At 42.1% G+C, this 12,775-nt stretch overlaps 1 protein-coding gene across 1 annotated transcript in view; it reads right to left on the bottom strand.

Moving 5' to 3' along the window:
- Positions 1-739: 739 nt before the first annotated feature.
- The window catches only part of KIFAP3 (kinesin-associated protein 3), a 65,743-nt gene continuing 53,707 nt past the window's right edge, over positions 740-12,775 (bottom strand). The window contains 1 exon segment of the mRNA XM_009587389.1: positions 740-848. Within this exon segment, the coding sequence (XP_009585684.1) occupies positions 740-848 (109 nt within the window).

The raw sequence follows: 12,775 nt of genomic DNA on the forward strand, positions 1-12,775 counted from the left end.
CCAAGTTACAGTGTTTTTCTTCTCTTGCTAGTCCTCAGGATGTGGCTGTCTTCTCGCAGCCCACAGAACTCTATTTAAACACTATGGTAAGGGTATTCTTTTGTAGTGTAGTTTCTAATTTTAAGTGTTTTCAAGCATTTAAACTAGATTGTAAATGTTTGAAGCTCCAGGGGAGTGAATCTGTGCCATCTTTCCGTTATTAAATGCTTCAGACCCAGGACTGGACTTTGGTAACTATGTGTCAAGGCAGTGCCAAGAGATGCTGGGGCTTAACAGTGTTCCCGTTACTTAGGTGTGAGAGGGAAACAGTCCATGTTAAACACACTTCACATGAAGCATTCTTCTTAAATGCCTTGTAAAACAAACGAAACATTGGTTAGAAACACATTCACTACTGCTGACCACACAGGTTTTTATATTTAATAGAAATTAAATTAGTAGCTTAATATACATAATGTGACGCTTTCCAGTCCAGTAGCTTTCCAATTCTTGCTTTCAAGTCACAGAGCAAATACTATACAAAAATGATAACAAAGAGCAACCAAAGAGTAAACACTGTCACTAAAACTGGACCCAGAAAGGCTAGGTTTATCTGGAGCTACACACACCAAAGGATACATAACGATGGACCCATCGTGGTACAATCATGCATTACCGACGGATAGATATACTGCAGGCCCCGCACACACTGGTTCCTCCAGGGCAGGTGGCAGCACCCCGGACCGCGGAGCGGGCTGTTTCATCGTGCTCCGTAGCTGTAGTAGTAAGGTTCATCCGGGCGGTATCCATAAGCAGTCGCTGGGCGGCCAGGAACCCCTGGTGATTGACTAAATCCATCAACTCCGATGCTAGAAAATAGAGGAGAGAGAAACTGTAGGTTTTCGTATGGTAGGGAAAGCGCACTAGTGCTGGTGTCTCCAACTCTTCCAGCCACGGAGATAATTTTGTGAGGCAACTTTGCAAGCCATCTTCCCCTTCTAGCCAGCACTGTTCTGTCTCCTCTTCCCTTTGTGGGAAAAGAAATGCTGCAGAGAAATCAACACAACTCCTACCGAGGAAAGGCTTTCAGGTCAAACAGAAATCCCAGAAGAGACAGAAGTTATCTCTTCTATCCTTTTATGGATTTACTGGCAAAGGACTTTACTTCTGTGACTCAGTTTCTCTATCTGTACATTAAAGTTAACATGTGTTTCAGGAAAGGCTTCAAGCATGCTTCTTGCAAAGCCCACTGGTAACCCTGCTCTACACAGCACATCTGAATAATCTAATTTCCTTCAGAACATTTCTGAAGCCCCTGGGAAAATACCAGCTAGAAATGAGAAAGTGAGAATATCTGGCACAGCAGCACAGTTCAGCAAAGGACAGTGTTTCTGGTGGGATACAAGATTGACAGCCAAATGGCAGAAATAATTCATCATATACTGGAAGGCTATGTACTAATGAGACAGAATAATTCATTTTTCATACAGAACAGCATCTTTTGCACCTAAGAAGTCCCACAGCAATGAATTAGATACTAAAGCACAAGAACTGCATAGGGAAAAGTGGCACATATTTCATGCTTAACAATAACTCTCATGCAGGAGGTTGAAAATGAACATTGCCTAAGATACTGGATTACTGCCTATTCATAGTTATGTCACTTTTTAACTTCCACTTCAGTAGAAGGACAAATGGAGAAGGATTCTGATTTATTGTCTGACTAAAGATGCATTGAAAGGAGTTGAACTTCCCCTCTGAAGACTGTCAAAACACAAAGAACCAAAGTGCTTTTGGAGTGGGGAAAAGCTGAACCTCATTACTGCCAATTATACATATGGAACATGGATTATGCAACAGTCAAGGCTGGGAAAGAATGACCCATCCAGAAGATGTACAATGGGTGGGCCCCAGGCCCTGGCTCAGCAAAAAGCTGGCACTGCTGAATCGGTTGGACTGAAAGGGCTCAGCTGAAGTGGGGGGGGACCATGTCCATCACTCTGTCCTTGCAAAGACACTTTCCTCAGATTGTGCCTCCATGAGGTCCTAGAAAAGGATCCTTGGTGCCTGGTTTCTCAGGAAGCTAGATCACTCATGGGATATTCTGATAATCATGTGAAAGTGGAAGGTCTGAGGCTGAGATTTGTCCTCTGAGAGGGAGGGGACACAGTCAGCAAGCCAAACTGCAGAGAAAGTAATTCTGTTTCACCCGAATTTATCTTGAGAAATGCAGCGCCCTGGAAGTGCTTTGCTGTTTCCACATCTGCCTGTCTGTATTTGAATTGGCAATGCCCCTGTCTCACAACTCATACACAGAGCCATCAGTCTGCCTCTAAAGGCTGATCAGTCCCTTCAGCACAGCAAAGTGAAGCAGAGTAGCCGTGGCGTACCCTGCAGTGGTGCAAAGCTTCATGAACACACACATGCAAAGCTCTGGCTCCACACCTTCCTCTGGGCACCCATTCCTTCCTGTATCCACTCCGAAGTCATATTACTCTTTTCCAAGCCCATTATGAAATGAGCTGGTGACCTCTGAGGCACCTTCTCCAGGTCCCTCCTTTGTACCTGGCAAGCAACAGCTTTCTCATTAGCAGGCTTGAAGCCTGCTACTTCGTCTCTATCTAGCTCCCGTCTCCAGAAACACCAAACCCTGCACTCACCTTAGTCAGGGGATGGTCCCTGCTTCTACCACTGTTACTGATTTGCAGTATGCAAAGGGATTAGACAGACAGACCTCACATGGGCTGCCGTTAGGTATAACTTTCTGAATAGAGCCCACAAAGCTCTTCAGACCTAGCATGAAGCTGACCAATTTGTTTGGCAGTTCAGAAAACAAAGAAGTTGAATAACTACTGTAAAACAATGCCAATTCTTTAAAAGACTTCTTTCAGTACTGTTAGTACTAGGAGTTAATAATATACTAAAAGAAGGCGTAGTGGGATGTGGAAGTGCAGAGTCCAGTTTTCTTGTGCTACTACAAGTTCCCAGTGATACCTCACATATGTAACACTGCAGAGAAGCAGGACCCTTTAGGGCTACCTTTAAACTCAGGAATTCCATTGTTTTCTTCCAAAGATCCTTAAAGCATCTACAGTTGATTTATAATGAAAAGATATTTTAACAGAAAATGCTTTTCTGGGCTTATCTTTCAATCTGTTTTTTTCTGTGACTGTAACAACATTAGTTGTGGATAAGTTGTTTTTATTACCAGTATGGTAGAATAGGGGCTCTTTGCATTTCTACTACTACTAACTACTGAAAACTTCACTCTGGAAAGACGTTGTAGGTGAGTGAGTAGGCTGTGAGTGCTGGAGCCTGCGAGTCCTGTAGGCAGGGATGCTGCCGACTGCAAGTCAAGCTAGTAGGGCCAGGCCTTGGCTTACAGGGGAGAGAACAGCAGCCATCCTCAGGCTTACCGTGGCAGAGAGGGACACAACAAATACAGCAGCCCGAGAGCTGTCCTGAAATAAGCAGGACTTTCTTCTTAAATGTAAAGGTGGCTTCTCTTGATGCTGCAGAGTTTCAAGAACTTATTTTGGTCACTCCATTATATACTACCAAACTAAAACAACATCGGGTTTTTGGGGGTGAGGTGTAATAACGACACTGAGCCACAAGGTGGCAATGGGTCTCTATCAGTGCAGGCAGAGCTGCTTTCCCAGCTACTTCCAGCTTAGTAATCCTTATTCAAAGAACTTTTAAATGTATTTAAATTGATAACGAGAGCAGGAAAATATGGTTTCAATCACATTCTCAGCAAATCATTTTTTTTATTTTTTTTAATAAATGTGTAAGTAATTAGGTAAAGATCCCTAGAGTTTAAACTTTGAGGAGTATCAGTTATTTCCAAATGGTTTAGACACATGTTAGTGTCCTGCAGAAAACTGGAGGAGATGGATCAGCTGATAACTGCTTTGGACAGTTAAAAAAAAATAAAAAGAAAGGAACAGAAAATCACATTAAAACACCTTGATCAAATCACCACACTCTCCTATCTAAATATTTCTCTTAAGTAAATGAAGGCTTGTCCATGCTTCAAAAAAAGTTGGCTTCATTTTTACATGTTAGTGCTCTTGAAACATACCAGCTTTGCCTGTTCAATTGTTTGCGCTGGCAGCCCATAGCAAAAAGCTTGTCCTCTTAGTTGAAGGAAAGGCTATTGAACCCAGGAGGTAACTGAGGGGTAGGGCAACAAAACAGCAAACGCGTCTGGAGACTGAAGTCTGGATTACTCATGAGGCTGGCAGGCCAAGGGCTGTGACTCTGCAAGCATAACCTACGGAGGTGGAGACAGGGGTTTAAAAACCAAGTCCTGATGAATCCTTGCCACTTCTGCCAAGAACAGCAGAAGGGTAGAGCCAGGAAAGATGGTAGCTTTTCAGCTGTAAACACTTGTTGGGTAACGATTGGCCTGAGATCACGATTTGTGCCATGTGTTCTTAGATTTATAGCAGCGATCGACTTCAAAACTGGCTCCTAGGAAAAACGTGTTGTTGGCCTTATTTATACAGCATCTACAGGGAAACTCGGTGCTCAGCTGAGCAAGCATCAGCCTGTCTTCCAAAAACTTAGGGACACATAATTATGCCATCGAGGCAACAATACTCATCCCCGAATTGGTATTTTTTGCTCCTGTTAGTCAGCCCTGTTCAACTAGGTACCTAGCAGAAGTGCACGCGGTCCCTGTAGTTGTATAGCGGATACAGATCACACAACACCACAACAAACTCCTCAGATAAATGACTTCTGCCATTGCCTTAATCTGCAAGTTAAGGCAGTTTTGTCTTACCAAATTGCACGCATGCACACAGAGAGGTTGGTGCTTGCTAACCACGTCGTCAAAGCACAACTGTTTTCTTGTGCAAAGTTTACCACCACGCCTGGAGCTGATGGAGTTAAACAGTGAACAGCACAGCTAATTACTGTGTACTGCTAACCTCAGTTGCTGGTTCATTTTGAGACCCTTTAAAATATGAACTGTGTATTTTACCCCTATGCACTCTCTTAATGATTTGTTTTTTTTAGACTGAAATCACTTCCAGCCATCAGTTATACTCGCGGTCTCTACACATGCACTTCTCCAAGCACAAATATTTCTTTTTCCTATTGGTCTGCCAGCCCCTGTCAGAGCAAATTTCACTTTAAACTAAATGCTATGATACTTAAAACCTCTTGGATTACTCAGGCTGCTAGTGTGATCTATGACCTTCCCCAAATGACAGCTGAACTTTCCAATTTGCTTGTACTGCTGGGGAACTGAAGAACACATGCCGAAGAGGAAAACGTTCCTGATGTGCATGAGTGAGGAGAGATTTCTTAACAGCTCTGCTTATTGATACTTATTCTGATTCATGACATCCAAATTAATATGCCCATCTAGGATCCTAGGTGCCCTGACATAATTTAAAATGTAAAGACCAATTGTGTCCCCCCTCGCAGCAGGAAATGCTAGCCAGCATCCCACTGTGTCCGCAAAATACTTACTTTCCTTAACTCCCTCCCGCTCCAGAGCCTCAGAGACCAGATAGGCTTTGTGGTATGTCTGGAAGACTTGGCAGCCTCAGACAGGGAGCACTCTGCCAGCAACCCTCTGCTGGGGTTCCCGTTCAGGTATCTTTGCTGCTCGTGAGTGCACGGTACAGGAAGACAGGCTCTTGAGCTTGGTCTGAACTAGGGTAATTAGCACCTGGGTGCAGACTGACCACAGAGCAAGGCTGCTTTCTTTAAGTTTTCCTGATGCGATAGACACCTGAGCCTGTCCACACTAGCGTTCACACTGTTACTAGTGCTGGTGCTGACAAGTTGCTCTAAAACAGGTACTAATTCCTCCAGCATAAGCAGAAAGGCAAGTCCCGGGTCACTGGGGAAATTCTTGGTCAAAACTAACCCCTTGAAGTCCAACTGGAAATCCCCCGGTAGGATGCATGGATCTCAGAGCGATCCCCGCAAGAAACACTGCTTGGGAAACAGGCCTGCACACTCACGAAAGAGGCATGAAGCGTTATGGCAAGAACTGTACCAGACTGTACTGTAAGAGACTGACTGCCTGTGCAGGTGAAAGTGGCCCAGGAAGACAGTCTTCACCTCAAGAGGGTGAAATACCAGTTGAGGAGCTTACGGGGTTTAAGGCCCAAATTTCATCCTTTGCAGCTTATCAGTTTCATGTCTGGAAGCCCAGAATTAAAGCACCCTGAAGCCACTGCCCACTGAAAATGAAATCCAAGCTAAATACATACGATGCTTCCACCACAGCCACAATTTCTTTTCATCCTAAACCTGCTCTAAAACCCTGTCAATCCTCCCTCCTCATTCTGCATCAACAAGGCTTATACCAGCCTCATATCTGAGAGGCTCTCAGCTACTCACTGGGGATAGAAGTTTTATATTTTTATTAAAAATAAAATCTACTTTATTAAAAAAATTTCTCTAAATTTATAATTCACTAGGTCCTCTGACCTTGGTAAGACCAAGCAAACACTACTTACAGCTCTCAACTCATCAGCAACCCTACCACCTCCTAAAGGAACTCAAAGTTCTCCACATGCTCAAGTGAACTGCTGAGAGGGTTTATTTGCAGGCATAAATATGCAGCCCCTGTTTACACATGGCCCCTCTTCTTGCTGCCATTGATCACACCTGCAGCTTTGCAAAACTTCTCCTGAGTATCAGAAAATGGGGTTTGAACCAGAAGGTCTTTGAGCATCCTTCAGAAGCCCGACATCAGTACAGTTCATAGCAACCCCTCTGTTTCCTCTGTACCTTCTCCCTTTATACACCTTATATTATGGTTTCTAAAAACCATTGTCTTCACTCTCAAAACATCCCCCACCTCCCCCCAGGCAGGCATTCAGAATTTTGTGCAGCGCATCCTTGAAGTCCTAATGTTTCCCTTCTGTGAATCTACTCATGTGACAGCACTGTTGATAACATACGGTACAGTTATCATCCTATATTGCCTTTTAAACTCTTATGCCATAAACCCCTGTAATTTATAACGCTGTATATATGTATGCTTGATTAATGCACAAGTTCCTGTGCATAACAGACAGAACAAGTTACATTCAGATGAATACTGAAGGCTGTATTTTTCCCTCAGGAGGTACCTGTCTCTAATCTCAAGACAACAACAGCGTTATAACCTGTACAACTGAGATGCAGTTTATTGTCTATACTTGCCAACAAGAGACACAGGAGTTTGCCAGCCGCAAAGTCTGTATTTTTTCCTCCCCTCTCAGTGGCTTTTTTTTTTTTTTAAAAAAGTGTTGACGAAAGGTGCTAGACTGTAGGTCTGAGACAACAATTGCAGTGCAGGGCAGAATAATCACATATGGGATGCAGCAGAGGCTGCAGCCCTGCTAGCCAGATTAGGAGATTGGTTAGCGAATGCTGCAGCTCCCTGCCTCCCTCCGCAGGTTTCCTCTGCGCAGACACCAGGGTACGGAAAGGCAGGGGAGCTGGGGGCATCCAAGCCTCAACCCTCACTTGTACAGTGAGGATTCAGGCACGGTGTGCATCCGAGCACAGGAGGTGGGAAATGTTTTTTAATTCCATAGAACAAACACAGACCTCCAGCTTCTTAAGTTATCTTCAGGTAAGAAATAGTTAGCTAGTCCTTTGCAGGTACCAGCTGGATGGGATACCATTTTCATAACACCGGTCAAGAAGGAGCAGAGGGCATCAGTAGGTGGCATAAAGCTGGTTGCTCCTCCCCTTGCTTAGAGTCTAGCAATTGAGAAGATGATCTTATTTACTTCTACGTGCCAGCTACCTCTGGTTTTGCTTCACTGACCATAAATTTTCTGTCCTTCAGAGTAACAGCACAAACCATGGGTTATGGAGAAACAGCATACAACTGAGAAGCCTTAGAAAAAACAATGTTTCTTTATATAATATCCTGTAACTGTAGATTCTCCCACTACTGGTAATGACGTTAAACTACAAACCACAAGTCTCTTAAATTCTGCCTCTCATGGCCCCAACTTTTTCTCCCCTATCTGTGAAGCTTTTTTTCCCATGCTTTCTATCCCTCAAGCTCAAGTGGGAGGCGAGTTTTGTGGCAGGGACTGTGACTGTACTAAGTCCATACATTAGCACTGAATATTAATGCTCCTTAAATAGTAATACTGTATCTGCTCAAGAGAGAGAAAATGTCAGAATGAACCTGTACAATAATACTTTATCTCCCTTGTGCATCATGATACAGCTTTTATGGACATGATCATGTCTCTCCTTCCATGTGATCCAGCTTTCTTCAGTGCACTTAATTACTTAAAGTTTCCAGTTGCTTCTGTACTTGGTGCCCAGTTGTATCTCAGCACAATACTGCTGTTTCTGCTATTTAATTATAAACAAACGCAAATCTGACAATTGTGGAGAAATGAGCACTGTGTCTTCTGTGTCAGGCTTCAGCTATGCACCAAGCAATAAGCATGCCAAAATTCACTGGTGGGGAGGCAGTGTCTAAAAAAAAAAAAAAAAAAAAAAAACAAAAAATATATTTCCCAACTGAACAGTAAGAAAGCACTGAAATGAAAAACAAATGACCTTGCTTAGCCAAATTCGGTAAGAGCCTTGCTTGAAAGCCGTAGAGCTTGCCATCCCAGCTCTGTGAAAGTAGCCTGGGCCTTGGGCTCAGTTTCTTCCTCTGTCAGTTACCTGCTGTGTGATCCCGGGCAAGTTGCTCTTTTTCTCCATGACCTCAGTTTCCCCGATGGAGTGTTGAGAGAAAAAACACCCCAAACATTGAAGACATCAAGTGACAAACTACAGTAATGAGAAGACTCAAATTAGACTGACTTAAATAGAAAAGACTTCTGCTTATTCTGTAACACCCCTCAAAGAAGAAAAAAAGAGTATTTCTGATCTGCTAGAAAGGCAAAAAATCGAGAATAGAGCCTGCGGGCAAAATAACAACTCAAGAACTCAAGTTGTTTCATATAGCTGTCCTGTTTCTTTGAAGGGCATCGGGATAACTTCGCTAGCATTCCCTCACCTAGGCTCACAGCTCTGCCGTGCAGATGGGAGTTTCTCAGCTATTCTGTACAGGATTTGTTAAAAGGTCAAGTGCACAGTCAGAGCTGGAACAGAAACCCAGAGTTCTGACCTTCCATTATAAGCTTGACAGAAACATCTCCTGTGCTGTTGGCTCAACAACTGGCCAAACCCACTGATTAGATACATCCATTTCTTAAAAATTAATTAAGAACTAAAACAAATAAAAAAGCCCTGAGGAGCAGGCAATAAAAAGCAAATATGGTGTCCTTCCCTCCCCCTCTCTCCTTGCACAGTCCAAAGTATTTGTGTCAACTCCATAAATTGAAGAGTACATTGCCTTAGTAATATAACTAGTAATACGTCTGGCTTGGGAAGGTTTCAAACATCTCTTTTACTGAGCTCCAGCAATGTCAGTGTTATGTTGGGTACAGAAGCTTCAGCCAACAGCCTGAGCAGAGTAAGATCCTGAAGTGGCAACTTCATAGAGGTGACTGGTGTCACTCACTAGATCAGCTCTGGATCTGGTTCACGTCTTCCACAGGCTTCTGACTAGCCTTCCCGTTTCCAGACAGGAAGCGTTTCTTGCTTCCTGTGCTAGATTACAGAGCAGGGTCACTGTGAAAACGTACTCTGAGATAAACAGCTGAACTGGAAATGCGAGTTTTCAGTGCCCTGTGTTGAAGCGCTTGTCACTGAAGAATTATTCCTTTAAATATTTATACAAGCTCCTCAAGTCCAAGCACTGCCACTCAGCTCTGCGCTTCAATAAAAATGGGGGAAAAAGTTCCCTTTTGTGCACAAATACCCAGAAAAGCCATGCCAACAGGTTACTAGCTGATAGTTGTGCTGTCTCCAGGGCTCAGCACCAAGAACCAGGCAACTCAATGTGGATGATAATCCAGATGCTGGAGGGAAGGAGGGAGGGAGAGTCAAAAAATCTGTTCTGCTTTGACTTACAGCTGCAGCCAATAAAAGCTTTCAAAGTCTTTTCTGAAAGTTAACATTACTAGGGGATTTGCAGTGCTCACTAGAGCGCATACAGCAAATGCAGTTGGAGCATTATTACCGATGAATAAACTTTAAGTATTTTTTACCACCATAGATGATTGTCCAGATTTCAACCACTTTGATATATCAACACAGGGCCCTAGTGAAATCTTGTCAAAATCTATCCCAAATCAGTGATGATTTTAGCGTAAACCAAGGACGAAATAAATCTCAATGTCTCTTACTGCTTTCTTTCTTAGGGCTAACACTGGATATATTAGGGAACAAGCCAGATACAAATACAGATGTGGAACATTTTCTTGGAGATCTGTACCTCGAACTAGCATTATTATGCAAAAATTTCAACTTTAATTAAATGAACAAAAAATAAAATGTTTCCAGGCCAAAGGTTGGGCAGGGAGTCTTGGAAAAAATAAAACTTAAAAAGCTCAAAACCCAGAAGGCAAATAAACTCTGTAAATTAGAAGTTGGTTTTGTTTGGGGTTTTTGTTTGGTTGTTTGTTTTAAAAACCATGAGATTTAAAAAAATAATAAATGAGTTTTCCAGAGGGAAGAGAAAAGCATGGTTCAGTCATCATACTTGAATGGCTGAAGCTGATAAACACAGATTCTGAGAATTAAATTTTAGAATCAAAACAATTTTAACTATTTGGCAAATAAATTGATTTGATATGTTACATTAATTTTTATACTAGAGACTTGTTCGCAGCACATGTTCAGTTCAGATAATAACCATAAGAAATATCCCACTGATATGTGGGACTTCTTAAAACTACTCATTATAGGTTTACTTTTGAATCCTGTGAGCATGCTTATACATAGTATACAAAACACCCTTCACTTTATTACAGTTTTAAATCTTTCTTCCAGGTCTGGCCTTGCAACCACTTCTCTTGACAAAATAGGTCACTTGAAAAAGGAAAGCTCAATAAAATGAATTACAAAAACAACAAGATTAAACTGATTGTGCTGTTTTTGTACAGTGCAGCTGAATTCTGCAAATATGCTGCTGGCTGTGGTTTGGCATTTAACAGCATGCGATCAGTGAGAAGGAGGAAATTTTATTCTCATTAACTGTTGCAGATTTACTGCAGTGAAAAAGGGCTATGTAACCCGAGAAGTGACAGAATGGAAAGATCAAAGCAGCAGTCTGGAAACTAAATAAACCTTCTGGCTACTTCCTGCAAGGAAAATTCACTCTGGCAATGTAAAACAGAGTCCAGTTAAAAACTACTCTCAGTTTTATGAGCTGTCACAGCAGCTTGAGTGGTTTGGACCAGTCAAGTTTAGAACATTATATTTCCTTGTTTTTGTCTCAGATACTTCTGTAAGCAGTTTTATAGTTTCTTTTTCTTTTTTTTTTTTTTAAAAGAGTAAAATAAAATTCTTTTCTTTTGGTTGAAATCGAGAAGGTCACAGCTAAACTCATTAAAACCAAGCAGGTCTTCATTTGCACATTCCATTCCCGTTTACTACATTTTAATATTTTACTTTGAGATTTATAAGCAATGTACATTTGCTTTAATAACTCTTCCGCATTCTGTTCACTTATTGTTTAATATAAGTGCAAATCAGTTTACAGAGCCCAGATGGCTTGTAACCAGGGAGCCAGTCTATTCCTAGTAGCACATCTGGAGGGACTAAGAGCAGCAGACAGAACGTGGGAATTAATTAATGTTACATTTCAGAAGAGACAGACCCACGTTTGGGGGATTTTTTGGTAAGACATTCCAAAGGACTTGAGCTAACTGCTATAGCATTTTGGTATTCTTTTAAAATTCTTAATAGCCACCTAAACCATGTCGGTTAAATGAGGCCAACTGCAGGTGGAATATAGTAAAATAAAAAGCAACTAAAAAAACGTAAGAGAAGTGACTGCAAGTGGAAGAGGCCCAAGTATCCTATATTCCAAAAGAGCTGAAGTGCATTAAAACCTCCATGCTAACTCTCTTCCCAAACGGCATCTGCAACCTGCTGAAAAAATTGCACCTTTAAAATATTCCCAAGCAAGCTATTTCATCTCTTAGCATAGTCGTGTAATTGTTCAGAGCAATTAAACAGCTCTTACAGTAAATGAAACAAGTGCAACATGATCCTTCATGATTACAGACCACACACCTTGGAGAGGTGGTGTGGTCCGGTCACGGGGGCACTGCGAGAGCAGTCAGGAGAGCACTGCTCTACTCCAGGCTCTGGCACCTGGCTTCAGATGAGTAACTTCTCTTCTCCTTGCCTTTGGTTCCCTGCCTGTCTTGACTATCAGCTCTTTGGGGCAAGGACTGTGTGTTGCACTGTGGACATCACGTGCGTGCTGGGGGATGCAAGGAGAGCTGCTTGGAAGCTTCTCCTGATACAGCCTAAGAACAGAATAATAATAAATAAGCACCCAAGCACATTAAAAAGTTGCTCTATATAGAATACTGAATATGAAGAATATTGTCCTCATCTGGATACTCCCAAATTACAGGCAGTGCTGGGCCCTAATCTTTTAGTGGTGCAGTACACACACATCTCGAAACCCCAGGAAAATCTCACTGATAAATAAGGGTCCTGGAGAAAGATCTTCTTCCCCTTGGATAATCAGACTCCTGGTCTTCAAAACTGCTACAATAACTGTCCACATCATAACAGCATAATTTGGTCAAATACATATTAGTGACACCTAAACTGGATTATAATATGATCAGGTTGCAGTATTTAATTTCTATAACCATGGCTTTGAGAAGACAGTATGAAAAAACTAATAAAGTGACAGCTAGCAGGGAATATGACCACTATTTAAAAAAACAGGGAA

Source organism: Fulmarus glacialis, unplaced genomic scaffold, assembly GCF_000690835.1.
Source record: "Fulmarus glacialis isolate BGI_N327 unplaced genomic scaffold, ASM69083v1 scaffold6791, whole genome shotgun sequence".
Lineage (NCBI taxonomy): Eukaryota > Metazoa > Chordata > Aves > Procellariiformes > Procellariidae > Fulmarus > Fulmarus glacialis.